This window comes from Mustela erminea, chromosome 10, assembly GCF_009829155.1.
Source record: "Mustela erminea isolate mMusErm1 chromosome 10, mMusErm1.Pri, whole genome shotgun sequence".
NCBI classification, from domain to species: Eukaryota; Metazoa; Chordata; class Mammalia; order Carnivora; family Mustelidae; genus Mustela; species Mustela erminea.
In genome coordinates this window covers 82,160,248-82,188,229 of record NC_045623.1, presented here as the reverse complement: position 1 = coordinate 82,188,229, position 27,982 = coordinate 82,160,248, and the positions used below count along the sequence as shown (strand labels likewise).

The following is a 27,982-nucleotide window of genomic DNA, read 5'->3' as shown; positions in this document are numbered from 1 at the left end:
ACCCAAAGCTGCCTTTTCATGATACTCTGTATGGATCCTCTAATGCTCCTGAAGTGAAATTAATGCTAATATGCCCACCTCCATGTCTAATTAAAAATATAAAGAAAAGGTAATAGATATGGTCGAAGTGGTCACTCGCTTGGAACGTGACAGCTCCGAGTGCAGACTGGTGTTGGGACATTGCGGTCATGACTGTTTTGGAAATGGTGAGGAGCTCTTGGTAAAGTTCTGAATGACACGGAGTACAGATTCCCTCCGCTTCACATGGTTGTTGCATTTCCCGAAGGTTCCATGTACATTATGTGTCCACCAGTCCTTTGTGTTTATGTATAAAAGGGAGTTAGATTCTTGGCTCTGGTCACTGTAAACATGTTTTCACTCACGTCGTGCAGGATGTAGAATGTGCCTTCCTTGTGGGGCTGTCTCTGGCTCCCACCCTCTGCCAGCGGCACCCTCATCATTCTGACGAACTCCCACATGGACATGCACAAAAGAAGCCTGCCCTCATCTGAGTAGGGAAGGCAGATAGAATCAATAATCAGACATATGGTAATCCTACGAGGCTGTGGTAAGCACAATGAAGAAACATAAAGTGGAAACCTTAAGGAGTTAGAGAACGCCAGGTGTTCACGGACAGCCTCTCTGAGGTGACATTTTGAGCAGAGGGAAGTCAGGGAGGCAGCCATGCAAATAGCGAGGGGAAGAGCCTTCCAGAAGTAATAGCCCAGGCAATGGCCTTGAGGTGGAAGCCTGCTCAGCTCCCTTAGGATCAGCAAGGAGCCCAGTGTGCCTGGCACAGGAAGTAAGGAAGGGTGAGGGGCCCACAAGCTAGAGAGGAGGCCAGGTGCAGAGCCTAGTTTGTGGACCTTTCCAAGCCACAGACCGACCTCTGGAAGTTATCCCGCATGGGACAGAAGCCATCAGAGGTGTGTAAGCAGGAGAGGGACAAACCCTGCCTTGTAACAGGCTCATTCTGGCTGCCATGTGGCCCCTGGGCGTTTGTAGGGGAAGGTGGGAGTAGGGAGGCCAGGAAGCAAGAGTGGAGCACTCAGGGTGGTCACAGGGAGCTGTGGCAATGGTCAGATGCTGCCTGGTCGGGGACAGGATCAGCAGTGGGTTGGACATGGGGCGGGAGGGAGCCGGGGGTGGGCAAGAAATCAGGACAAGCTTGGCTCTGAAGCCTGAATGACTGGGCCGAGACTCCATTTCCTCCCTTCCCCACTTGAGAGAGCTGGGCAGCTCCACTGCGGCTTCTCTGAAACGGCTCTCCCTGAGGCCACTGGAGGCAGCTAAAACTGGTAGAAACTTCTCAGTTCCTGTTTGACTTCTCAGGAGCACGGGAGGCTGTTGATCCCCAAACCCCCCACCCCCCACCTTTCTACTTTCCCCTTCCGTAGCTCCTGGGGCTCAGGAGAAAAACTGAAGAGCGATCTGACCCATTGAGGTCAAGAGAACACGCGTTCTGGTGTGTGCCGCGTGCACAGCCCGTCCTAGGCGTAGACATGTGAGCAGGCCCGGCTGGGCCCCTGCCCTCGGATGGCTGCTTTCGTGTGGGTGACCGGTAAGGCTGACCCATGCATGTGCCCGGGAGTCACCTGGGCACAGAAGGGAGGCCGATCGGGTGGGGGGATCGGGAGGAGGCGGGCGTGGCGTTGAGTCCCAGGCACAGCAGCCGGTAGGGCCAGAGTGCTGGGAGCAAGGGCACCCAGGACAGCTCCGCAGATGACATATGGGTCAAAGCGTGTGTAGACATGGAAGTGACCAGGGAGGTGGGGGCCACTCGGCCACTGGGTCGGGGTGGTGTGAAGGTCGTGGCAAGGCGCCGGGGTGGCGCTGAAAGCCGCAGAGCCCCGGGGCCGCCTCACTCTTGCCGTGTGCACACTTGCCTGCGAAGGGGCTCCCGTGCATGGAGCTCTCTGCTCCTTCTGTGACCTGTGGCCGTGTGTGGGCTCCCACTCGCGTGAGTGGGTCTGTCAGGGCACCGTGGGGTGCTGAGGGAGGAGCCGGCCTACCTTCATCTTCACTGCTCCAGTGCTCCAGCTGAAATGTCTAAATTTAGACAAAGGAAGGAAGGAAAGAAGAAAGGAAGGAAGGAAGCCCTCCGGCTTCCTATGGAGGGGAGTGAGGGTGGTGACCAGTGCAGGAAAAGGTCTGCCTGGCCCTTCTTACCCCAGCTGCCCTGAATGGGCGTGGGGACACAGGGGCAGTCTCTGTCCGGCCAGGATCTTTGACCCCCAGATGGGGGTTTGGCAGGGAGAGAAGACTGATGCTCGGCTGGCCAGCTGCAGCCGCTCTCAGACACCTCCTGCCTGCCCCTGGGGCACTCAGGGGTGCGGGGTGCACTGATGGGTCTTCAGGAGAATGCCAGGTAGCTCTGTCCACCCCCCACCCCCACCAAGGCAGTGGTGCTGGTTGGGCTGTGGGGTGGGGGGCTGTCAGAGGGGGCAGAGCGGAGAGCTGCAGGAAACCTGCCCTGGCCGGCAGGGGCAGGAGAGACGGAGACACGGAGACATACAGAACAGCAGGCCACACTGGCTCCAGGTCAGGAAGTTTTATTGCTGACATGCAGGAAGAGTCCCCATGTAGTACAAAAATATGTATTTATACAAACTTTTTTGTGACTTTTTCTGTTTTGTTTCTTTACAACAGGACCTCTCAGTGTGTGACACCCAGTGAGGCAGGCCCAACCTCCTCTCATCTGCTTTGCCACGAACGTCATCAGACTCAGGGGCTGACCTTGGAGGGCCCAGCCTGTCTGATAAGGCTCTGCAGACCCCCGAGGGTATTGCTTTGAAAAGGAGGAGAAAGCCCACCCGTGGCAAGCAAGCCCAGAGGGTCCTGGCAGGCTGCTGGACAGGTACGCAGCCGAGACCCTCATGGGAGGACAGTCACAGGGGCTGGAAGCCCTAGGCCAGACTGCATTTCTACTCCCTTGGGAGACTTCTTTTTGAAATAAATATAGAAAAGAGGACATCCCCCGCCTCCACAGCACGGCACCCTGGCTCTTGGTGAATGGCCACCAACAGAGACAGAGTCTGGTGCTCAAGGGGACTAAGTGCTGGGCTCAGGCGGGCTCCCACAGACCCACTGAGGCAGAGGCATGAGGCGCCCAAGTGCTGGGATGGGGGCATGGGGAGGAGGGGGCATGGGCGGCCCTGCTACTGCTGGCAAGAGGTGGCCCCATTTTTTCCAGATGGGGAAACTGAGGCACAAGGAGGTTTGGGAACTTGCCCAAGTCACTCACAGTGAGTCAGCTTTTGGGGAGGGGGCAGCTCACACTCTGGGAAACAAGGTCACACAGGCCTCGGTCACCTCCCCACTGGGGAGCAAAAACAGGAAGGGCCTGAGGGCCCAGGGCTGCCTGGAGGGGAACACTCAGCCTTTCCAGGGGGGCCAGGCCAGAGGAAGGGTCTTTGCTCGGCACCGGGCAAGGCCAAGTCCAGTGAGGGAGAGTGGGAGGGAAGGGCATTCTGGTGAGAACAGTGTTTCTGGCAAGACGGGCATCCACTTCAAAATCTCGGCTCAAAAAGGGCAGCAGGGCTGTTCTCAAGCCAGACAGGCCCCCCCAATCCCTATAGCTCTCCCCACAAGCCCCACAGCCCCGATGAAGGGCTCTGGCCAGGGTCTGCTGGAGAGACCCACATCCAGTATGAGGCAAGAACAGGAGGGGAGATGCCCCCACCACTCTGTGAACACAGAGGGGTGTGGGGAGCAACAGGGCATGTGAGCAGGGCCCACCTGTGCACAGTTGGCCCAGCGTCCCCTCCTCACCCGACCACCAGGCACCCCTTCTGCGTCTGTGTCAGCGTCACCTCGGTACCACGGTGTGGGGCGCAGAAAGAAACCAGGCTTAATGCGAGGGTACACAGCACCTCAGAGAAGCTACAGAGTGGGAGAAGGAGAACCAAGTCTAGAGAGGCCTCCCCATCACCAGAAACAGGAGGGACTGGTGGGCTGGAGGTGGAGGGGCCGGCAAGAAGGGGCTTCTGAGCCTGGGGGCCAGGAGGGGGCCCATCTGTGGGCAGTGGACTCCCTGCCCTCCAGCCAGGTCGGTGGGGGCGGGGGTGGGAAGCGGCCACTGGCGGAGCCACCTAGAGATGGGAGAGAAGTGGGTTTCAGTACAAAAATAAATATATCTGAATTCTGCTTAAGATGAGGTGAAGTTTTCCAAAGCTTGGACTGAGGGGCCTGGGGTCAGAAGGGGAGGGACGGACACAGATTGGGAGGGGGCCGGGGAGGGCCATGGGGGGTGGTGGGCGTTCATTCTGGGAGCCAGCAGCTGAGCTGGAGTTCAGCTTATCTGTCCTTGGGGGTGGGGGGCAGCTGCCCTGGGCCAGCTGGCCGGGCTCCCTCCTCCTCCCTCTCACTCAGTCCGGAGACAGCATGGTTAAAGAGCCAGAGGTAGATTAAAACGTCATGATTAAAAGCAGATTAGTTATCTAGGCTTCTCAGATTAAAAAAACCAAACAATCAAGCGATCATTCCCAAGGTAGCTTTGTGGTACGTCTGCTGAGCCCATGTGTGACCTGCGCTGTCCCTGCCCCAACCCCATCGCAGCCGGTGGGGGGAGAGTCCGGGCCGCGGGCTGGGGGCCGGTAAGAGAGGGTGGGGGGGGCGGCGCCCTGGCCAGGGGGCTACTTGCGCAGGTAGCGCTGTGCCAGGATGGCCGCGTCCAGGGGGTTCATGGGCTGCGCGTCGTGGCCCAGCCGCCGCACGGGGGGCACGCTGCCGAACTGCCGCTTGGGCCCCCAGCTCCGGGCCTCGTGTATGGAGCTCTTCTCCTCGGCCAGCAGGAGCTGCTGCCGCATGTAGTTCTCAAACTCGTACTGGGAGCACTCCTCTGTCACCTTCGCCTTGGGAGAGACAGACGCAAGGGGGCGTGGGCGGGAGGAGAGGGGAAGAGAGAGCGAGAGGGGGTGGGGTTGGAGAAGAGAGCAGGGAACCTGTGTCAGGTGACCTGCTCTAGAGGCTGCCCTGCGTGTGGGGCAGCCCTCCTGCCAGCCTGGTCCTTGCCTGCTGCCTGGCCTGGGGTCGCTCTAGCTGAAGCACAGGCTGGGATCTGAGTGGATCCCACTCCATGCTCCTTTCCTAACCCACTGACCTTGGGGGAGGTTGCATGACCTTGGAAGCCTTGGCTTCCTCAACTGTGAAGAGGGGCAGTCATCTCCCCTCAGAGCTGCTCTCGACAGCCCTGGGGGTGGTGCAGCCCAGGCAGACAGCAGCGCCCTAGAGTGGCAGTTCCCCGCGCTCATCATCACAGGGCGGATCAGGGCTCTGCACTCAGACTTAGGGTCTGAGCTGTGTGACCGGGAAAATCACCATACCTCTCTGAACCTCAGTCTCCTTTTGTGAACAGAGGAGAACACGGCCACACAGGCCTGTGGTACAGAGGAACAGATGCACAGTGGGTGGCACCTAGGAAAGGGAGGTCTCAAGGGCGTGGAGGCTCTGCCGAGGTCCCGAGGTGCCTCCTCCTGCTCCCACCTGTCCAGTCAGTACTGGCTGTGGAACTCTGGGGCCAGGGGATGAGGGGCAGGGCCAGGGAGGGAAGGTCCTCCTGGCACCCGACCCATGGCTCTGCTCTGTTCACCTAGCCTTACCCTCCAGGGGGCACCCTAAGATCACCTGCCAGTTGCTGCCTGGGGCCCAAGTCAGCCCCCACCCCAGGCCCAGCACTTTCTCCAGTGCAGCGAGCAGGAAATGAGAGAAAACTGGGAGAAAATGAATCATCTGGAAAAGGAAGAGCAGAGAGGCTGAGAGAGACCCAGTGAGTCAGAGGTAGAGCAGTATGGCTGTGTAAAGGGCCAGGCCAGGGCAGAGGCCAGGGCAGGGCCAGGGCTCAGGCAGAAAGAGGAAGCTGAGAGAAGGCCAGGCTGGGCCCCTGCTTCCACCGCCCCACAGCCCAGGCACACCCCAGGCAGCTGTGACCTAGGGGGCCCTGCAGCCTGCTGGGAGCTGTCAACTCTGTTCCGCCCCACCTCTGCCGTCACTGGACACTGGTCCCTTGGGACCGGGTGACAACGGGTCTGACCACCTCAACTCACCTCCTGGGAGCTGTCCGCGTTGCTCATCTGGTCGTCGATGTCAGGAACCACTTGCAAAGGCCCGCTCAGCGACGACAGGGACTGCCTGCAGGAAGGCAGATGAATTGGGCTGCCTCCCCAGGTCTGGCCCACGGGAGCCCCACAGCTTGGCTGGACTCAACAGATGGGGCTAGGTCCCAGCTCAGTCCCCTCTTGACATGAATGACTCTGTCTCCCAAGCCTTGACTTTCTTATCTGATCATGGGGACATTTCTACCTCACAGGCTGTGGTGGAAAATCAGTGACGTAATTAATGTCAATCCCAGAGGTGGCATCACTCTGCACTCAGGGGATGCTCTGGGAGCGCCCTGCCCCTCTCCACTGTGGGACAATCTGGAAATCAGACTCTGGCTGGCAAAGAAACAGGCCCGCCCTCAGGCTGCTTGTCTGGGTGGGAGGGGCAGGGCCTCAGCTGGGCTCCTGCCCACTTACCACGATGCGATGATGGCACTGAGGGCCTCCAGGACGTCTACGGCAGCAAGGCGCTGCTGGGGGTCGAGGACCAGCAGCTTCCGGATGAGACACACGGTGTTCTCGGACACGCGCCCGTCCCTGATGCAGGACAAGGAGAGGGCTCCGGTGGCGCAGGCTGGGCGGGCTCGCTCCAACCCACCGCCCCAGCCCAGGGAGTGCCACTCACTCAGGGATGGTGTACTCCGCGGCCTTGATCTTGCGGAAGAGCTCCTGGGGGATGCTGTCGTAGAAGGGGAACTGGCCGTACAGCATGGTGAAGAGCACCACGCCCAGGGCCCACATGTCGCTCGGCTTGCCCCGGTACGGCCGGCCTGCGGGGCACACAGACACATGCACACTCAGCCCAGGCCCGGAGAAGGGCTAGGCCCTGGGCTTCCCTTGGCTTCCCAGCCACGTGCCTGACCCTACCCACAGGGCCCACCCCCGACCCCCCGCACTTTCAGGAGGACGCCCCATCTCGGAGTGACACTGAGGTGAAGGGACTATACTTGGCCTTGTGCAGGCCACGCCCCTGATTACCAGCCCTGCTCTGCCAGACAGCAAATTCGTGGGGGCTGGGCCTGGGACTACAGCCCCGGTAAGCAGCTCACGGAGCAGGTGGCCAGGAACACATGTGTGGAACACTGAGCTAACCGGCTCTGGGCCCGTTGGGCACTTCTGCCCCAATCCCTAGCCCCTCACCCCAGAGCACTTGGCCCCGTCCGGGAGGATCCCCTCCCCTGCTTACTTCCTATCTCCCCAACGAGGAGGTAAGCTCTAATGCAGGCACCGCCCTGCCTGGCGCAGGGCCGAGCCCCGGGGCCCAGCACGGACTCCAGTATTTGCTAGAGGAGTGAGTATCTGTGACTGTGAACTCGCCGTGCGGTTTCCCTCCCTGCAGAACAGAAGGGAGTGAGCACTTAAGCAAGTGCCGAACACCACGCTGTGACAGCCCTGGTAGAGATGCTTTCATTTCATTATGTCTCCACCAAACTCCGGGAATTAGATATCTTCTCTTTTTCCAAAATGAGGCACAGGGATGTCACCTGTCCCACACCACATGGTTGACGGGGAAGCCCCGCTCCTCCCACTCTCCTCCCACTCTGACGGGCAGGCCGCCACCCACCATCCCGGCTAGAGCTCCTCTGGTGCCGGCCACGGCCTGGCCTCTTCCCGAAAACACAGGACAGCACGACAAGCCTTTCCAAATCCCCCGCCTGCCCTGTCCCTGGGAAAGCAGGCTCAGCAGAGCCCAGATCCCAGAATGGGACTCCGTGCCCCATGCAAGTGGGAGAGCTGCTGCTGGGCACCAGGCAGTGCCTGGACAATGGGATCCCTCCTCTGGGTCCTGAAGCCGCGTGGGTGGCGACAGGTGCCTTTGGGGTAAGGGATCCTGGTTCTGGAGGGCTTTCCAGGCCCACTGAAGGTCAAGCAGCATAACCAGGTGCATGGAAGTATCCTTATAGACCTCGGCCTGTGCCTCCAGAAGGTACCATGGGCCTCCGTGACCTAGCCTATTACTTCGTCTGTGAAATGGGGCCGGGACGCTGACCTCACATGGCTGCTTGGGGAGTGAGCTGCTTTTTGCCCTGGCTGCTGCAGTAGGCGATTTTGTGGAGATGAGCCCCTGCTAAGCTTTCTCCAAGGCTGCATCACCCTGGCCCTTTTCCAACCCCCAGTGCCAAAGAGCAGTGTGGGTGACTTTGTGCAGCTGACCCCAGGGTGACCCTGTTGCCCCGGACCCTGCTCTGCCACGTGGGGTCATCACTAGCGTCTGCTGGGCCACGACTCTTCGTGGCGGCAGCTGTGGGCGGTTCCTGCCGAGATGCCCAGGACAGAACCAGGGGCCAAGGCGGCCTGGGTTCCCTCAGCTTGAGCCTCAGGACTTCTGCCCTGACCTGGATGGGAGCTGGAGAGGCTCTTCTAGTAGACAAGCCACCCCAGGAGCTCTGCCCAGGTAGACCTTTCCCTGAGCTTTGGCTTCTGAGGGGACAGAACTTCAAGGCTTCTTTTCCATAACAATAACCCAGCTAACGTTTACTATCCACCCAGCAGGTTCAAGGCCTTCTTTAGCCCCACAGGACCTCAGGAAGCAAGGACTGCTATTACCTCTGCTTTATAGATGTGAAACTCAGGGCCCAGAGAAGTCAGTAACTTTTTCAGGGGGACACAGTTATTAACCAGACTATAAACTCTACGTGGGCAAGGTCAGGTTTGCCTTTCCACAGCTCCAGGCCGGATGCCCGAGGCTGTGCTTGGAGCACAGAGTGAACCAAGGGGCAGACCTCACCTCGAGCCTGCACAGCGGGACCTGTCATTATCATCCTGCGTCAACCTCTTCACCTTGGGGGGAGGCGGGCAGCAGTGCATCCCACTTGTAACCTGGGGGGCAACTGGGGCTCAGAGAAGGGGGATGAAGGTCAGAATGAGACTTGCATTTCTACTCTACGGATCTAGGACTCTCTTGGAAGCGGTGGGTTCGCCTATTTCATCCTCTAAGGCCGGCCTGAAGCTGGAGGAGCCAGAGTGGGGCCCACCTGGGGGTGCGCACAGCCATGGGTCTCACCTCGCGGGCCTACACTGAGGCAGGAGCCTGGTGCAACGTCCTGGCTCTGTCACACAGAGGGATGCTTTGGGGAATCTCATGGAGGCTGTCGGGGCTGGGCCAGTCCCTGGGAAGTGGGGGGTGCAGCCCTGGTTCCTGGCTCCCTCTAGTAGAGGCCACGGGGACTCCAACCCAAACTTCAAGGTCCTGGGAGGTGGCAGCATGGCCGGAGAGAGGCCCGGCCCTGGCGCAGAAGCATCCGCCAGTGGAGACCTCCAAGGTGTGGTCACACTCCGGCCAGTTACGGCAGCCTATTCCTCGCATGCACGTGCTGCCTGGGAGAGGTGGGTCTGTCGCTGTGCGCAGGGGTGCAGGAGTGTGTGCTGGGGATGGTGGCCCCGGGGGCACCCTGAAACCTCCATGTGGAAGAGGTGGGAGCAGACGTGAAGCCCTCGGTTCCTGAAGGATCAGGACAGAAAGACCCAATCTGGCAAAGGTCATCGGGAAAGAAGAGAAAGAGTCCCAGGGAACATGGGCTTGGGCAGGAGGCTGGCCGGGGCACAAGCCTCAGTTCTCCTGTCTAGTGTTCGCATGACAGAGGGACTTCGAAACTTTACCTCGCAGGGGAAAGTTGCGGTCTGGAGCAGGTGACGTGGTCACGCACTCCACAAAGGGCTCGGCATTGAGCCATAGGATCAGTGGGTAATCAGGGTGTAACTGGCTTTTTTATTTCGTGTGCTGGCTGTTTTGGCCCCACTAGAAAATCAGCTCAGTGTTCATGGAAGCGGGGATGTCTGCGTGCCTGTTCACGGCTGTATCGGAAGTGTCTAAACAGGGCCTCCTACCCGGTAGGCCCGTGGTAAATTCAGGCCAGTGGGAGGGAGGGCGCGCCGGGCGAAGGAAGGAGCTTATGAAGGAACAGCAGGAGGGAAGAGGTGTCCTTGTCAAGGTGGCAAAGCCGGTGAAGACCTGCTCAGGGCTTCCTCTCGCACTTGAAACAAGTGATGTCGTTCTCCCCGGGGCTTCCCTCAGGCCTTGCTGGTCTGGCCGCTGCCCACTTCTCCGGCCTCACCTTGAACCAGGCTCCCAGTCAGCAGCAGCCACAGCTGGCTGTGCGGCCTTGGCCCAGTCACTCCCCCTCCAGTCCTTATCTGTCCTGGCAATCACAGCTCAAAGGTCACTTCCTCAGGCAAGTCCTTCAAGTGCCCATCGTTCACACTCACAGAAATAATCTCAGAGTCATTAACCCAGCACTGGGGTGAGGATCCCCATCTTCCTCTCCACATGACCCCATATTCTGTACACAGACGGACAGTCCTGGTCCGGACCACCGCCACAGCCCCAGCAGGCCAGGGCTCCCCCTACCCCAGGACACGCTCTGCTGAAGGAAGGAGCCTCTGTGAAGCCCAGCGGGACATCGCCCTTGGGGCCCGCTGACTGGCACTACGCACATACCGCTGAGCACGTCTGGGCTGATGTAGGCAGGGCTCCCTCTCTGGTCCTTCAGCAGGTCCCCCTCGCTCACGAGATGCTTCCCGAGGCAGAAGTTGGTGATGGTTATCCGATGCGTCCTGGGAGCAGGGGGCAGAGAATGAACAAACGTTGTGTCTGTACCCATGGGCACCCAGCTGCCCTCGCTCCTGCCCAGGGAGCAAAGGAATCACACCCACATCCTTTTCTGCTCCCCGGGCTCTGCTGCCTTCCCCCGTGGCTGCATGAACGGTGCCATCAAGGGCGCTGACGCTGGCCGTGCCCCCTTGCTTGCCACCTGCTCCGCTGTCCCCTCAGCACCTGGGTTCCGAGAACTGAGTGACTATGACCCAGGGAGTGCTCCAGAGGGGCTCCCCGGCAAGTGGCATCCGGGCTGAGCCTCGGGGCTAAGGCTTAGTACTCAGGATGACAAACCATCTCATAGAACATCAACATCTGGAATGACGAGATCTGGTTTGGCTCCCTCATTTACACAGAGTGAAAAGGAAGTTCGGCAGGGCTCTGAAGTCCATCTATGGGGGCCACTTTTGTCCCCCTCGGTCGATCCATATGGTCATCACCGTGATCACTGTCAATCAGCATCCCAAATAGTACAAAAAAATGAATGCTCACAGAGACTTAACAGGTGCAGCCCGTGGCTTATGGGTCTGATGTGGACTGTTGACATTCGCCCCTCATGAAAGCCTAGGAGGGAGGCTTCCTCCCTGCCCCAGTTTCCCAGGTGATGCAGGGAAGGTGATGAGGAAGTAAACAGAGAAATGAAGGAACTCGCTCAGGGTCCTGCAGCTGGTGAGCAGGACCGAAGTCAGGGTCTACCTGACCCCAGAGCCTGCGCTCTGGACGGACACTGACCGGTACTGTCAGGGGCACTCGCAGTGCCCGGCCCCCGAATTTCTCTTCAGTTCCAGCAAAGCTAACTCAGCCCTTGTCTTGTGTTTCAGACTCTCCTTTGACCTGGAAAACCACAGCCTCCCTCATCTGAGAGTCATGGGTGAGAGCGGCTTAGGGTTTGGATCCTTTAAGGAAGCTCACAGTGTGCACAAAAGGAAGACACGTTACTCCACACCTGGGCAGTGTGGGTGGGCAGGCCCCTCCAAGAGGCCTCATCGGGGAGAGCCAGTGAGGCAGGGTGCCTCTCTACCCACAGAGGGCAGGGGTCACCCGCCCTGCTCCTTGTCAGCTGGCTGGGCAGAGAAGCAGGGGGATGGCAGGAAGGGCAGCCCGGTGAGCAGCCTCCCGCTGCCTCTCACTGGCTGAACCTCCAGGGTGAAGAGGGGGTCGGCTCTCTGAGGTACAGGGTGTATGGGGCTGAGCGTGGAATTCCCCAAGAGCTGTGACCGACAGGCTCTGCGAGCCCTTAGCTATCTCGGGGAATTCTGCTGGCAAAGGGCTTGGTACAAAACAAAGGTTAGTTTGTCCTCTGCATTCCAAATGGAAACCTCAACTCTCTCTCTGCATACAGGCCTGCCCTGTCAGATGCCACAGAAATCTGCCTGGTGGCCCCCAGGGCAGCTAGGGTCTGAAAGTGCAGGCAAAGGGTCTGGCCAAGGAAACCATGTCAGAAGTGGATCGCTCCAGCTCTGAGCCGCCATGCCACAGCCCTGAATGTGGGACTGTGCATCCCCAAGATCCACGGTCCGTCCCCCACCTCAGATGGCTGCCATGGCTGGTGGTGTGTCTTGCACGGGTGCCCTGAGGCACAAGACACTGGGAGAGGACCGCTCAGGGCAGGGTCCGGGGGGCTCAGGAGTTGGATTTCCAGGTCCCAGGCCCAGCTCTGCCATTCCATGGCTGTGTGACCCGGAATGCAGAGGACAAACTAACCTTTGTTTTGTACCAAGCCCTATGCCAGCAGAATTCCCCGAGATAGCTAAGGGCTGGCAGAGGCTGTCGGTCACAGCTCCTGCGGAATTCCAGAGCCTCATTTAATCTCTTATTAAATCTGTTTCCTCATCTGTCAAACGGAGTATATTAGCACCCAGTTCCCAGGACTGTGTAAGGAAGTGACAAGAAGACAACCCCGGGGAAGGCACCGAGCCGGGGGCCTGGCAACTAGGAACTAACTGCTAACGGCTGTCTTGGGTTAGCCTCTCCTCCTCAGATGGTGGGCACAGCTGGCTAGGGCTGGTAATGGGAGAGCCCAGGAAAGACCCCATCTGAGGCAGCATGCGAGGGGAGCCATGCTGTGGCCATGGGCCCTGGAGCAAGCAGGCCAGCTGGACCCGAGCTGGGCTGGGGGGCTCTAGGACACTGTGTGTGGCTGGGCGGCGGGCGGCAGGGACGAGCTGGCCCACACTGCCGAAGATCCTGGAGGCTATCCCACAGGAAACCACATGGTCAGCCCGAGACCTCCCGAAGCTTGGCCGTGCGCCCCTGCCCTGCCACTACCACCCAAGTTGGTGGGTGGTACCCAGCTCCCTGGGAGCCCCAGACCCCCCCCCCCCAGGCTCATTCCGGCAGCAAGGGCAGTGGGGTGAAGGGAGGCAGTTCTGCGTCAGCAGGATCCGCTGGGCCTGAGTCACTCTTCAGTTATGGCCCTTTGGGCTGCCTGCGTTTTTCTCCTTTTCTAGGAACTTGGTGTGCAACTTGCTTACCCAAAAAGAAAGGAGGAAGGAGAAAGAACCCACGGCAGACCTCATATAACCCCAAAAGGGTATTTCAGGTTTCAACCCTTGCCTTTTCTCCCAAGCGGGGTGAACTCATGACAGCCGCCCCGCAAACACTTCTCCCTGCTTCCTCCCCTGGGGCCACTCAGTTCTGCGAGGGACAGAGGCGGCCTCCTAAGGACTCTGCAGCTGGAGTCAGGGCCCAGCCCGGCGGGGGCTGGATCTCCTCCAGGTCAGCCTTCTGACTCTGCCCAGGTGCGAGCGGTAAGGGAGGGGTGTGCCTGTAGACACCACGATGCAGGGTGTGGTGTTCGTACTTGGCCCCTCGGTGCTGGGCACCGTGGCACACCGCCCCCTCCCGGAGCACCATGAGTCAAGTGAGAGAGCTGGCCAGAACCGCATCGGTCCCAAAACCCCAAAAAGGGCATCATCAGATGAGAGGCAATGCAGCCAAGACAAAGGGTCCGAGGGAGGCCCTGGGGCTCCTCAGTCTGAGGAAAACATACAGGGGCGCACACGCACATACAGACAGACAGACACACACAGGGAGGAGCTGGTATAGCCCCACGACCGGTACTCAAGAGAGGCTGGGCTTCCCAACTACATTCCTGTGACAGAAGTGGCTCGGTAAAGTTGGGGGGAGCAGAAGCTGGGAGCAGACCCTCCAAGGATGCACAGAGGCCTGGAACACTTCTGTGGCTGGCAGTGCAGGAGGCCACGTGTGCGCTCCCATGGGCACCCCTGGGCCACAGAGAGCCAGTGCAGAGCTGCAGGGAAGGCCGCAGAGGACATGGGCTCCGCAGCCAGATGCACTTAGGTGGTCCCAAAGATATGCCCCTTTCTGTGCGCAGCGAGCCTGCCGTCCAGAGCAGGATGGTACTAGGCCAGTGTCCCACAGAAGACCAGGACAGCGAGGCTGCGGAAGACCACATGCTCTCCGGGCTGGGGCCAGGGCCCCCCTGCACTCACCACGGGCGCCCTCAGCAGCCACTCAACCCCCAGCAGGCCTCATCTCCTGGGGAAGAGAGCCACGGCCTGTCGAGTATGGGGTGCACTTATGCTGGGCCTAGTCCCGGGAGACAGTTCCACGCCTCAGGCCCGTCTCTGCAGGGAGGCTTAACCACCTGCACTTTCACAGGTGAGGATACGGAAGCTCGGAGAACTGCCTGTTACCGCAGCAGCCTCTCACTACACGGATCAGTCAACCAACCAAAACATGATCAAATGAACTCCCATCGTCTCGCGGGGAATGCAGAGGCAGTGACGGGCTGTGACCCAGGTGACCCCCAAGCTTCTCCAGCCCTCTGACTCGACCCGTCAGAGGTTCCAGCAGCTCTGGAACTTTGGCTCCCTTCCCTCCTCCCTGAGGAGCATGACAGGGTCAGGTTTTCATGGCTTCACTTTCTCTAGCTGGCCAATCTTTACTCATCCTTTAGGGAACTGACTCAGATGGCCAGAGTCTCTGCCCTCCTCCCGGGGCCCCCAGCCAGTGCTCTTGGGTTGGTGGCCCATTGCACGGTGATGCCAGGAGACTGTCCGTCTGTGGCATCAGGGCTGGGTGGTGGCAGGAGAAGGGCGGTGACCTCCCCATGGCATTGGGGGCGGGGGAAATCTGGTCCACCCATGCCCTTCCCCAGGGGCCTATCTCCCTGCAGCTTTTCCTCCTGTGACTGCTGTGGCTCCAGCCATTTCCCAGGGACAGCAGGTCCCCTCCTGAGTGGGTGACCAGGTGCTTGCCATTTGTGAGCCCCCTGATCCACTTCAACACCTGGAGGTGAGGGGGTGGCAAGGGTGAGAGGTCAAGCGAGGGCAGGAGAGGCAGCAGACCCCTTGGACCCCTATGAGGCTGGAGCCTCTCCACCTGGACAGGAGGGTGACAAGCTTGTGGCCCGGGCCTTGAGTGATCTCTCCCCGCCACTGATGGACCAAGGGTGCTAGTGTGAGCCGCCCAGACTCCTTCTAAGATCGAGGCACCTTTTCCCTGCTGCAGAGAGTGATGGCTTCTGACTGTTCGTAGCTGCATCCTTTTCCGGAAAGCCCCTGAGCCAAAGGAAGCTGCCCCAGCTATGGCTAGCCCACCTTGTCCTGGGCACAGGCTGTATTCTGAGGCTGGTCGCAGTGGGCATCCAGGGCCATGCGCCCCCCTGCCTCGGCTGGGACATCTGAGGGCCCCCTGGCTCTCGAGTTTTCCAGGCTGAGGCCCCACCGTGACTGTACCACAGCTCGACTTCTCCCTCTGTCCAATCTTGCCCTTTGTCCAATCTTGCCCTTTGCCCGAAGAGCTCTTCCTAGGAAACCTTCTGCACACACACCTCAGAGTCTATTTCCTGGGAATCTGACCTACAACGAGGCCTCTTTTTGCTCATCTGTCATTCCTTCACTCGTTTCTCCATTTTTTACAGTCATTTACTGAGCACCCGCTAGACCCAACAAATGAATGGCCCAAGGAGGATCCCTGGAATCCTTCCCTGAGCTCCCTTTTTGTGGCTGGTGGCCATTAAGACTCCCCTTCTTGGGGCACCTGGGTAGCTCAGTGGGTTAAAGCCTCCGAGTTCAGCTCAGGTCATGATCCCAGGGTCCTGGGATCGAGCCCCGCATCGGACTCTCTGCTCAGGAGGGATCCTGCTTCCCCCTCCCTCTCTGTCTGCTTCTCTGCCTACTTATGATCTCTGTCAAATAATAAAATCTTAAAAAACCAAAATTTAGGGAAAAAAAAAGACTCCCTTTCTTTTTTTCCTTTTTCTTCCTCTTTTTCTAAGTAGGCTCCATGCCCAGTGAGGAGCCGAATGTGGAACTTGAACTCACGACCCTGAGATCAAAACCTGAGCCGAGATCGAGTTGGACGCTCAACCAACAGAGCCACCCAGGTGCCCCTAAGGCTCTTTCCTTCGAAGCAAGCACCCTATCCCCATGTGGCAAGAGGCAGAAGCGGGGATCCCATCCCATAGCCCCTGGGATTCCTGGGGGAAGTGGGCTGTTGTGGGTCAGAGACTGGGGGGCACTGGAGGGCACTGGGTAGCTGCAGCATGTAGCCTGTGCCAGCCGCAAGGTCACATCCTGACGGAGAAGGATCTTACCTCTTATTGAGCACCATGTTCCCAAGCTTCAGGTCTCTGTGCACAATGTTTTTCTGGAAAAGCAACAGGCATGTGGCTTGGACCATGAAGAACGGAGGCAGGGTTGGGCCTGGCCTGTAAGATGTGGGCTCTCCAGGAGTTTGAGGGGGGCAGGAAAAATACCTAGGACACCTTTCTTTAGGCTCATGCCTTGATTTGTCAGCCAAGGGCAGATGAGCACCGTTCTAAGGCCACATCAACCCTGGGCAGGGATGGGGTAATACGTGAACCCAGACAGTCTCTCTCCTGCTGCGGGCGGTTTCCCTGGCTTTCTCTGGACAGCAGCCAAGGGGAAAACCACTCCTCACCACCTCCAGTAAACATCCTGCTGAGAAAAACACTAACATCTGCCTGCACCTGCGGTCGGGGGCCGATCTCTCACAGCTCTGGGGACCGAGTAGCACAGGCAGAAGGTGTGTGCCTGGAAGAGGCCCAGGTTCTCCTCACTGTACCTTGGGGTACCTGACACCCCATCTCTAGGGAAAGCTCAGAGACAGACTATGGCTAACCCAGGGGATCTCACTGTCGTCTCCTCTGCCAGGACACTGGGCTCTGCTGGGCTGCTGGGCAGCGCCTCCCCAGGTACACGGGCTGAGGCCTGCAGCCATGTACCTCACTGGCCACACAGGTCCTCTAGCCACCTTCCCTCTGGACATTCCAGCTGCAGAGCACGCCTGGGGGCTGGGGGTCAGGGAGGGGGGACGACCCAGAGCCGCTTCCACAGAGCAGAAGCAAGAAAGGTGGCCTTCTGTGGCAGTGGGGCCAGGAGGCTTCTCAGCCACCCAGAACACAGGCCATGCCGGCTAGAGGAAGAGGCACCAGCGGTGGGGTGGGGGTGCGGGATTTGGGAGTGGTGGGGGTGCAGGGGCAGAGCCTCACCTGGTGCAGGGCTTCCACGACACGCACCACGTCGTAAAAGATGACCACGGTCTCCCGCTCACTGAGCCTCTTCTCCTTGATGACGTAGTGCTGCAGGTTGATGAGGTCGGCGGTCTTGTCGCTGAAGTCGTGTGCACAGAGGCAATCCAGGACGAGGCAGATGCGCTTCCTCATCTTCTTCACCACCCGGCTGGATTCCGTGTCCTCGACGACTTCACAGGTGCGGTCCTGGGAGGCAAGGGGGCAGACCAGGGCTTGGCTATGGGCCCACAGGTCAAGGGCTGGGGCTCAGGGACCCTCCTCTGGAGCCAGAGACAGACACCAACGTAGGAGCCTGCACGAGCGGCACCCTGAGGCCTGGGTGGCCAGGACCGAGGCTGCCATTAAAGGCTCCATGCTCTGATCCCAGTGTAAGGGGTTCAGATCAGGGCTTAGCCTGTAGTGCCAAAGGGACCTCCAGGTCCAGGGTACAGGCAGCGGACCTGGGGCCCCAGGACATCCCCTCTCTGTGGCACTCCCAGAGGCTCCAGCTGTGACCAAAGTCAGAGATGGTGGAAGTGAGGTGTTCCATGTGTCTGACACAACTGATTTCACGCAGAAGCCGGACTCCAGGGAGCCAAGGAATAGTGGGTAAGGTGGGGTTCAGGCCCCAGCTCCTGCTCCCTCCGGCTGTGGGCCATGGGGCAGTTTACCTCACTTCTCCAAGTCTCTGGTCAAAGGGAGCTGGCACCCTCCCTCACAGGTTGCTCAGGGAATCCGGCAGCCCGCACCACTGCTCAGGAGGTGGGTCTGTACTGGTGCGTGGTGGTAAGTGCCAGGCCCATTTTCCTTGCCAAAAAGATGGTTTCTTTCCTTTTCTCTTTTCTTTTCTTTTCAAGCATTCTCTACAGCCAGCGTGGGGCTTGAGCTTAGAACCCCAAAACCGAGAGCTACACGCTCTACCGATGAGCCAGCTTGGGGAAATGCTCCATGTCAGCCTCGCAGACCGAAGCTGGCCTCTGGGGACCCCTGCGGACTGAGTAGCTCTGTCCCTCCTTCCGAGCGTAACCACGCCTCTCGTTCCCTCTTCCCCAGGGGCCCGCCGTGGCTGGCACACAGGTGACTCTGGACATGCTTCTCACCACCAGGTGTTATCATCCCAGAGGACACAAAGCAGGGCCAAGCTCTGGCAGCTGTCAGAGATGAAGCCCTGAAGACTCACGATCCCCCTCAGTTTGGTTTCACGTGGACGGGAAACAGGGACTTTCAGAGTTGCCTCTAACTGCACATGTAAGAATGAAGACTTTGGTAGGGTGCACGGGGCAGAGCGGCCCCTTCCCTTTATTTTATCCAAGAACTCAAGCAGACGAGGAAGTAACCGCGGTGAGTGTGTACAGGGACAGCTTGGGCTGCATACATGCCTGCTCACCCTCCTGACCGCCTCACGAGGCAAGTGTCCATCACCACCTCCATTTTACAGATGAGGAACCCGAGGTGTAGGGACTGGAAGTGAGTTGCCCAAAGGTCAAACAACCAGATTCCAGGGCCGCAGGCCAAACCCTTCATGCCTCCCTGCCTCACATCACTTCTCGAGTACCAGGTCCATCTGGCCAGAGTGGCCCAGGCCAGCGCGTCCAGCCGAGGGCCCTGCAGCAGCTCTGCTGGGGGTCTGAGCAAGAGGCCTCCCAGGCATTCTGAAACTGGCCTTCTCATCTGGAGACACGATTTCGGTTTGGCCCTGAGGAGAGCTCTTTCCAGGGTACAAGCTATTCACGAGTACCTTCCCTAAGGGACCCGGAACATCTGAGCACAGGGGCTCAGGGATACTCGCTCAACTAAGCTGCGATGCCTGGGCAGGCGAAAGGACTGAGTACCACAACCAGCTGCGGGGTCCACAGGTGGCCCACAAGGCTCAGCCCTCCTCGTGCCCCGCTTCCACCCCCAGCCTAGAAAATTCCTGGCACAACACAATAGGAAAGAGCCCGCGTGTCTTTAAATGACTTCATGCTTTCCTCCCTTCTCGGAGAAGTGGCGCTCCAAAGAAAGGGGCATTCCCACTGGGCGCGAGCCTCACAGCAGGGGTGCAGGCCAGAGCCTGACCTCCAGCCCAGCCCACCCCACCCGGGAAGTTCTGGCGCTCCCAGCACGCAGGGGTCCCAGGCGGTCACGTGGGCAAGCTGCTCCATGTACAGATGTGGCCCCAGCAGGGGGCAGCTCCAGGAGCCAGCCAGGGGTGGGAGGAGGGAGCGGGGACAGGCAGCCCCTCTGTCACTCACCTGGAAGAGCCCGTGGTGGTGAACCACGCCGTCCTGCGTGTGGAGGAGGGAAAGCAGAGAGTACTCGGTGTGCAACAGCATCTTGCCTTGCCTTTCCTCTTGGCTTTCTATTCCTTGGTCCCCCCTCTCCTCAAGGGTAAGGATCTTTAGGAAGGCACACACACAAAAAGACCAAAAACCCAAAAACAAACCTTACTTTACAAAGCAGAGTGACCGGAGCAGGTGGCGCAGAGGGCTCACAGCTGGGCCCGCGGCACCTGCACACGCGCTCCCATAGGCACGCACGATGTGCGAGGGCTTTCTCAGTGGGATGGCAGTGTGAGTCCTGCTCTGAGCGCGCTCCTGCCATCAGGCCTGCTCCGAGTGAGACGGCACGAGCCGGACCGCGTCCCGGGAAGAAACAGTGCTACTCTTGTTCATAAGTGGTGTGGGTGTGAAGGTGGGGAAGAGGGGGAGAGCCGGCTCGCAGGGCAGCCCCTGGGGCCCCAGCTTCCCCTGCCCCGGGCGCCTCACTCACCTTCAGCTGATAGAAGTCATCTGTGCCGTCTTTCCTCGCCAAACACTGCACAATGCTTGGCACTGGGGAGTTGCCCAGACGGGGACCTACGGCACAAAGAGCCTTGGGCTTACTCTTCTGAAGCCCTGTCTCTTGTGGCACCATGTGGCCTTTCTGCCGTTCATGGCTACTAAGCAACTGCCACCCCCCCAACCCCAACCGCCGCCAGTCTCCTGGTAGAGAGTTCTCAGACTCCCCCAACAATGGAGCGCGTGCGCATGTGCCTGAGGTACACCTGGCTTTTACAGGTCTGGCTTGCAAAAGGAGGGGTTCTCAACTTGTGGGGGTGTGCAGGAACCTCCGAAGAGTGGGTGTTAAAAGCAGAGACCCCAGCAGCCACCTGGAGCCTCTGAATCAGCATCTCCAGGCTGAGGAACTACCACTTTGAGAGTTTCCCAGGTCGTCTGGGTGGATGCCTGGCCCCTGTTGGAGCCCAGGTTTGGGGGCAATTCTGTACTCCTGCAGACACTGCTCGCCGTCCCTTGCTAGCATCCTGACTGATGCCTTTTTTTTTTTTTTTTAAAGATTTTATTTGTTTATTTGATAGACAGAGATCACAAGTAGGCAGAGAGGCAGGCAGAGAGAGAGGGAAGCAGGCTCCCTGCTGAGCAGAAAGCCTGATGTGGGGCTCGATCCCAAGCCCCTGGGATCATGACCTGAGCCGAAGGCAGAGGCTTTAACCCACTGAGCCACCCAGGTGCCCCCCATTTTTTTTTTTTTTTAAGATTTTATTTATTTGATAGAGAGGGACACAGAGAGGGAGGGAACACAAGCGGGGGAGTGGGAGAGGAGAAGCAGGCTTCCCACTGATTAGAGAGCCCGATGTGGGGCTTGATCTGAGGACCCTGGGATCATGACCTGAGCTGAAGGCAGACACTTAAGGACTGAGCCACCTAGGCGACCCACAGTGTCACTGCTCTAATATATAGTCGAAACTTCTCCCCGGGAGAGAACCCAAATATCACTTCCTCCTATGGAACCTTCCCTGTATACAATCCCTGTAACCCGTCCCACTCTTGCATCGTCTTGTTTACTTACTTCAAGGCACTTACTGCCCTGCTTGTAATCTTGTGCATTGTTTACTCTGTTTCTTTTTCCAACTAGAATGTTAAGCTCTGTGAGGGCAGGAACCTGCCTGCCCTGTTCACTGCTGCACCCCAGCACCCAGCCCAGGCCCAGCCCACGGCAGGCTCCAGAAACTAGTGCCCAGTGACTGGGGCTGGAACTGTCCTGCGCCCACAGCCCGAGACACCACCCCAAATCAAAACCCACACCCAGTCTCCAGTGTCCTCAAGAGCCCACTTCACCCCTGTAACCCTGAGCACTGCAACTCCAATTTGTTGGGCCTCCAACATCACGTAGAAAGGCCCTGGTGCTCTTCTGGACCACTGGGTACACCCAATTCTGCAGGACTCTGTACAGATTTTACCAGAAACTTGGAGGGCTATACCAGACACCTTGTGGAATGAACCGTGCCCTCCAAGAATGGTCGAGGAACTGCCTTGGATGATGGGACTCGGGTTCTGATGCAGCTTGTGTGGCTCCTGTGTGCAGCATGGGGTAGGGGGGTATATGGGGTGCTCTGGGGGAAGAGACAGTCTAGCTCTCAGCTGGAGCTGATGGAAGACCAGTGAGGCTACAACAAAAATGACAACCTGGGTACAGCTTGACCTGAGGCTCTATCCGATCTTCCACTGCACAAAGGGGCTGCGCTTAGAGCCGCAAGGCTAGGGCCCCGCACGTGCACTGTGGTGGGTGTGGCACTCCGCCCTGCACAGCCCAGGGTGGGATCGCGCCTGTGCCTGCCCCCTCTCCCGCACCCCTGCCCCCGCACCCACACCCCTGGCCCAACCCATGGTCAGAGGCTTACCCAGGATGAATGGTCCAGCTCTCTTTGCATTATTTCCGGAAATGCCACCTCCAAGAGCCTTCGCCCTGGCTGACGTTTCCCCAGCTCCTCTGTCCGATGCTCTCCGCTTCATTCTCAGCTCTAGACAAGACAGAGAAGAGCCCTTCTCACTGAGCAAGTCAGCGAGTTTCCTCACGCGAACCCAGCCTGCGAGTCTCCGAGTTGAGGATGCGTCACACAGCTGCTGCTGCTGTTCCCGCTGCTGCCGCTGCCACCTCCTCCCCCTCCCGGAGGAGCATCGAAGGTTCCCGGTGACAAAGAACTACAGCTCCTTCCCTTGGCATTGATCAGAGGCTCAAGGTGGATATCATTCCAGGCAGCAAAAACTGGCTATGGAGGCAGGCAGCTAGCCTGCCTCAAGGGGGCTGGTCAAATGCAGAGAGGAGGGCACTGGCTTTGTGCAGATGCCAACTGGGGTCCCCAAGAGACCACCCCAGAGACAAAGAGGAGAGATGGCCCAGAAGCAGCTGTTCCCAAAGTGAGGCCTTCCCCCCAAATACCTGCAGCCAAGTGGCCTGAGGTGCTGAATCCTGGGTCCCCCCTACACCCCTTCTGGTCTGACCTCTGGGGCATGGTGAGGAGGGGGTCTGGGGGACTCTCATGTCCACCACGTGTGAGGATGGTTGCCCTGGGGATCTCCTCTCTCAAACTCCCCTGATTCTCAGGTCCTCTCTGATGAAAAACACCCAAAGCTGGGGTGCCTGGGTGGCTCAGTGGGTTAAAGTCTCTGCCTTTGGCTCAGGTCATGATCTCAGGGTCCTGGGATCGAGCCCCACATTGGGCTCTCTGCTCAGCAGGGAGCCTGCTTCCTCCTCTCTCTCTGTCTGCCTCTCTGCCTACTTGTGATCTCTGTCAAATAAATAAAATCTTTAAAAAAAAAACACCTAAAGTTGTCAATGGCAGGGATCTACTTTCTCTTCTTTGTCCTATTTTCAATTTTTTTTTTAAATTACTTTTAAGGAAAACATATATTGTGCATTTAAGGGCCAAGTGAAAGGATGCTGGTGGAGGTCATGATCTACCTGGAAACCCCTGTCTCCTCCAGGGTTAAGACGAAAGATGGACCCAGGAACCAGACTCTAGACTATGACCTCTGGATGTGGATTAAGTAAGACAAGAGAGTTAGTTGCTCCTTTCAGCTGCTGACAGTTAGCAGTTCAGGGAGGCACTGTCCTGGACATGGGGCGAGGAGAGAGGGTAGAGAGGGCAGAGGCCACAGGGATGCCCAGGAGGGCCAGTTGCCCAGCCCTGAGGAGGGGCCCTTGGCCCTCAGGCAGCTCAGGGAAAACTTCCCTGCGGAGGTGATACTGGATGAGCCGGGCAAACGGCAAGGTCATTCTAGGCAGAGGGACCCAAGTAAGCAAACCCACATGGGTAAGAAATGGCACAGAAGCAACAAGCTCCGAGGACTTTGTGTTGCCACAGTACAGAGCATGAAGCAAGGGGTGAGAGGTGACCCAGAGGGAGGGTCAAGGGCCAAGTTAGGAATGCAGCCTTTATCCTTGCGTGAAAGGCTTGGGGACACTGCGCCCTAAACTTCCATAATTTTTTCTTCATACAGGATTTGCATTCCCTGCAGAAACATTAGAAAACACAGATATGCAAAAATAAGAACACAAGGTACCCATAACCTCAGCGTCCAGATGTAGTCACTGCTAACACTCGAGTGGACTTCCCTGTCTGCTCACGTGAGCACGCTTCTAGTTTCATTATTACCAACATTTGGACCACATTGTGGTACCACTTTGTAAGCTTCCTTTTCTCCCACCTAAAATACATGATGAAGGTGAATCTTACAGTAGGTGAAATATATCTCAGGAAAGCTATAAAAAAAAAAAGAAATCAGTAACATCCCTACATGACAATATCCTGCGGCATCACTTGAAATATCTACACAGTCTCTCTGGTAAGAACAGGGGCGCCTGGTTGGCTCAGTCAGTTAAGCATCTGCCTTCAGCTCAGGTCATGATCCTGGGGTCCTGGGAGTCTGCTTTTCCCTCTGCTTGCTGCTCCCCCTGCTTGTGCCGGCACATGCACTCTCACTCTCGCGCGCTCTCTCTCTCTGACAAATAAACAAACAAACAAATAAATAAATAAAATCTTAAAAAAAAAAAGTTTAAATGCTTATGTAGGCTGTTATTCCTGGAAGGCCACCCCCTTTCTATTCTGAGACAGGTGCATAGTCGCTAGTTAGCTTAAGTCTTCATGTGCTGCCTTTCCTGCCCTTATTCTAGACCCCAGGAGACGGGACTCCGGCACGGAAGTGGAAAGCAGGGGAGAGGGCCTGGCGTACCTCTAGTCCAATCTACCAGGCCTGCCTCTCATCAAGCCCCAATTTGTTTGCAGAGCTGTGTCACTGAGGCACAGACCCACGATTTCACACTGAGAGTAAGCAGGATCATGTAACTCAGTAGGCCTTGACAGGCCCCAGATGGAGCAGAAGCCACAGTCAGGCTCGGCCATGTCTTCTGCCAAAGAGGCTTATGGCGGAAACAGATTCAAAGTCATTCACACAAAAGCAGGGAAGAATGAAACTGCTTCTAGAAAAGTCTTAAAAAGCTGGGCAATAATGTGTCTGGAGCAGCGTTTCTACTTTTTGCCTAACTTCTATACATCCTTCTCAATTTAAGTATCACTTCCTCAGAGGGGCGCCTGGGTGGCTCAGTCATTAGGCTTCTGCCTTCAGCTCAGGTCATGATCCCAGTGTCCTGGGATCAAACCTCGCATGGGTTCCCTGCTCAGTGGGAAGCCTGCTTCTCCCTCTCCCTCTGCTTGTGTTCTCTCTCTCCCTGTGCCTCTCTCTGTCAAATAAATAAATAAATAAATATACCACCTCCTCAGAGAAGCCTTCCCTGGTATCTCCTCCATCACTGGGTCCCAGTTACTCTATCATGAAATTTCCATTCATAGCACTTTCCATATCTTGTGATTATGCATGTATTTTTGTGTTTTTTTTTTTTAAGATTTTATTTATTTGTCAGAGAGAGAGAGAGCGAGAGCACGCACGTGCAGGAGAGCGAGCACAAGCAGGGAGAACAAGAGACAGAAGCAGGATCCCTACTGGGCAAGGCGCCTCATGCGGGGCTCAATCCCAGGACCCTGGGATCATGACCTGAGACAAAGGCAGATGCTTAACCACTGCCAGGCATCCTTATGTGTGTGTTTATACGCTTACTGTCTTTCCCCACCACTAGACTAAAAATTCCACAAGGAGGGGCACCTGGGTGGCTCAGTGGGTTAAAGCTGCCTTCGGCTCAGGTCATGATTCCAGGGTCCTGGGATCAAGCCCCGCATCGGGCTTGCTGCTCAGCAGGGAGCCTGCTTCCTTCCTCTCACTGCCTCTCTGCCTCCTGTGATCTCTGTCTGTCAAATAAATAAATAAAATCTTTAAAAAAAAAAAAAAAATTCCACAAGGAAAAAAAAAAAAACTACGTGTGTGTATGAAACCACTGCACCCCCAACTCCTGGTCCCACAGATTCTCTGGGAATGGCTGGACGCCTCCCCTCCAGTTGGTGGTGATGGTTGTCACAGGGTCAGCAGCCCTGTGTGGGAGCTGCTCCCGCCCCAGCATAAGCTGGCCTTGCTTCCATGCTAGCCTCAGTCGCCATCTTCCCTGCAGCACGAAGCCCCCCTCTCTGGCTGGTTCCCTGGAGAGCACCACGGAGGCGCCACCGTATCTGCATCTGCGTAGACGCTGCCGGGACGCCTCCGCGCAGGCACGGTCTAGACAACAGTTTGTCGGGAGCAGCTGCCGCACAGACAATGAGGGGGCTCAGCCTGACCCCACCCACCCCACTCAGGATTCAGCTCAAGCACATGGCTTGGGAACTGCTCCAAAATGCAGGCTGACAGAAGGATGGGAGCAGACGGGCAGGGAGAGGGAAAAGATGCTGGCAGGGGAAGCGGGAGCAAGGCTGTTTCCCTTCCTGAACATCCATTCCTGCCACCCAGGGCTGGCGGAGCAAAGGAAGCGGTGTGAAGAGGAGGCCCAGAAAATCGGAAGCTGCCTCAGGCTCGCTGGAGGGGTCAGCAAAGACAAACCTCCGAGTTCGGACCCTCCTGTCTCCCACCCCCTGTGGAGGCACAGGGAGGATGTGCCCCCCCCCCCCAATCATCCTGATGGGTCCCCTTCCAGAGACACACCTGCAAATGGCCACTGATGGTCCCATGGGAGATGCTGCTTTAAGGGATCCCAGCTTCACAGTGAGATCTCTGAGGTGGAAGGTGCGGCTACCTTGGTCTAAAAGGACTTGGGGCCAGGCCCCTCCAGAGACACTGGTCTTTAGGCTGGAGTGAAGGGCCCGGGCCCAGTCTGGCTAAGGGATAGCCATTTGCCTGGGTATTTCCTGGGCCTGCTGCTCAGCTCCCCAGGAACTCAGCTGTCCTGGCTTAGAAGTCTCTAGAGCTTTAAATCTGTCAACTTTAAAAGTGCTACCCTCCTAAGTTAGCACCAGTTCCCTCAGCACCTGCCCTCAGGTTCCCTGCCCTCAGGGAAGCAAAGTGAGGCAACAGTGCGGGGTAGGGAGGAAGCCAGGAGACAGGCACTGAAAGAGAATCAGCCTGGCTGCCCCCATCTGCCACCTGTGCGCCTCAATCCTAAAAGATGGGGGCTCACTTGCTTGGCCCCGCCTGGGGAGTGAGTCAAGGGCCTCAGTGCTAGAGGGCCGAAGCTCTATGACAGCCACCATGCCATGTCCAGAGGAGGAGGATGCCTGCTCTATCCTGTCAATTTGGGGTTAAGGTCACTGTACTCCAAAGGGGCTGGGTGATAGGAGACCAACTCTCCCACAAGGCAATGAAGGCTGGGCCATTAGCGATACATAAGGTTTTAAGTCCCTGATGCAAAATGCAGGGGTGCAGTGTGACAGTGTCCAGGACAGCCAGGCAGGGTAGGGCCAGGCTGGACCCTCTATGGCAGGATGTGGTTCAACGGGGTGGACATCCCATCAAACACAAAAGGAGGTGGGTTGCAAAGAGATGGTGCCGAGGGCCCCCCAGCTCAGCCTTTCTTCACTTCTACCCACTACAAAGCCACTGAAGCCCGGCCAGACCAAGAGGGGACCATCACTCACACCCAGAAGTATCCCCCCCCCACAATGAAGGTTCACAGACGCCCCAGGCAGCGACATGCACACGTGCACAGAGACGGAGCGAGCCCCCCACCCCCCACAAGTATGAGGGCAGCGATGGAGCCCACCCACTGCATGGAAAGTTCTGCACTCAACACTGCCTGGGCTTCCTGCTGCAACCTCTGGGTTCCTGGAGAGATGGGTGACCCTGCACACCAAACCAGTGAAGGCAGAGGGCAAGGTCAGTCTCTGCAAGGAGCGGACAGCAGACCCCGGCCTAGTGCGTCATTTGCCATGGGTCTGGATTTATGATGACAATGGCAGCTGGTAACCATAACATGTCAGGAGCCTCCCATGCCTGCCAGGAGCCAAAGGGCTGTGTCTACACTGCAGGGTCAGGCTGAGAGGACGGTGTCAAGATCCAAGCAGTCCCTGCCAGCAGCCCCACCCCCCACCCCCATGTCTTCTGGCTCTGCCAGAACAAACCAAACCAAACAAACAAAAAGTCCTTGAGCTGTGCAGACCTCTCTCTTCTGGACTTCACCTCTGGCACTGTACACTGCAGGCAGGGACCCTGCAGCTCTGTTTGGCTCACACAGTGCATAAAAGGGGGCACAGAGCTCCCACCCATCCCTGGCCTCAATCCCATTGGCTGCACACGCATTAAAGGTCTGGGTGTCTAGACCCACACCCCACCCCAGGAGGGAGGGAGCAGAGAGGACACAGTAACATGGTTAGAGCAATGGGTCTTGGGCTTCTTCATAGCACAACACGGACAGAACCATGTCTATGACACTTTGGGGTAAAAGAACACAGGACCCCCGCCGTCTTGTGCCTGGCCCAGTCACCCGCAGGCTGAAGGGATCCCATCTCCATCCACATAACCCACAGCGGCTGGGAACCTCTGAGTCAGAGCTAGCGTTCTGGGGTGAGTCAATCCTGGTTCAAACCCCAGCACCATCACTTAGCAGTGGTAAGATCTTGGACCAGTTACTTAGTCAGCATCTACAAAACACAGA

At 57.8% G+C, this 27,982-nt stretch overlaps 1 protein-coding gene across 5 annotated transcripts in view; it reads right to left on the bottom strand.

Annotated features, from left to right (window-relative positions):
* Positions 1-2,536: 2,536 nt before the first annotated feature.
* Positions 2,537-27,982, bottom strand: part of STK40 (serine/threonine kinase 40) — a 40,791-nt gene continuing 15,345 nt past the window's right edge. For 3 of the 5 annotated variants that reach the window (XM_032301889.1, XM_032301887.1, XM_032301888.1), the window contains exons 2-11: positions 21,855-21,974; positions 19,946-20,031; positions 19,429-19,572; positions 17,174-17,401; positions 16,256-16,308; positions 10,537-10,652; positions 6,724-6,868; positions 6,516-6,635; positions 6,045-6,129; positions 2,537-4,853 (exon numbers count right to left, since the gene is read on the bottom strand). In XM_032301889.1, coding sequence (XP_032157780.1) covers positions 4,635-4,853; positions 6,045-6,129; positions 6,516-6,635; positions 6,724-6,868; positions 10,537-10,652; positions 16,256-16,308; positions 17,174-17,401; positions 19,429-19,572; positions 19,946-20,031; positions 21,855-21,966 — 1,308 coding nt within the window. In that variant the 5' untranslated portion in view covers positions 21,967-21,974 and the 3' untranslated portion in view covers positions 2,537-4,634. The remainder of the gene's footprint in view (positions 4,854-6,044; positions 6,130-6,515; positions 6,636-6,723; positions 6,869-10,536; positions 10,653-16,255; positions 16,309-17,173; positions 17,402-19,428; positions 19,573-19,945; positions 20,032-21,854; positions 21,975-27,982) is intronic. The other 2 variants (XM_032301890.1, XM_032301891.1) reach the window with 2 other exon arrangements.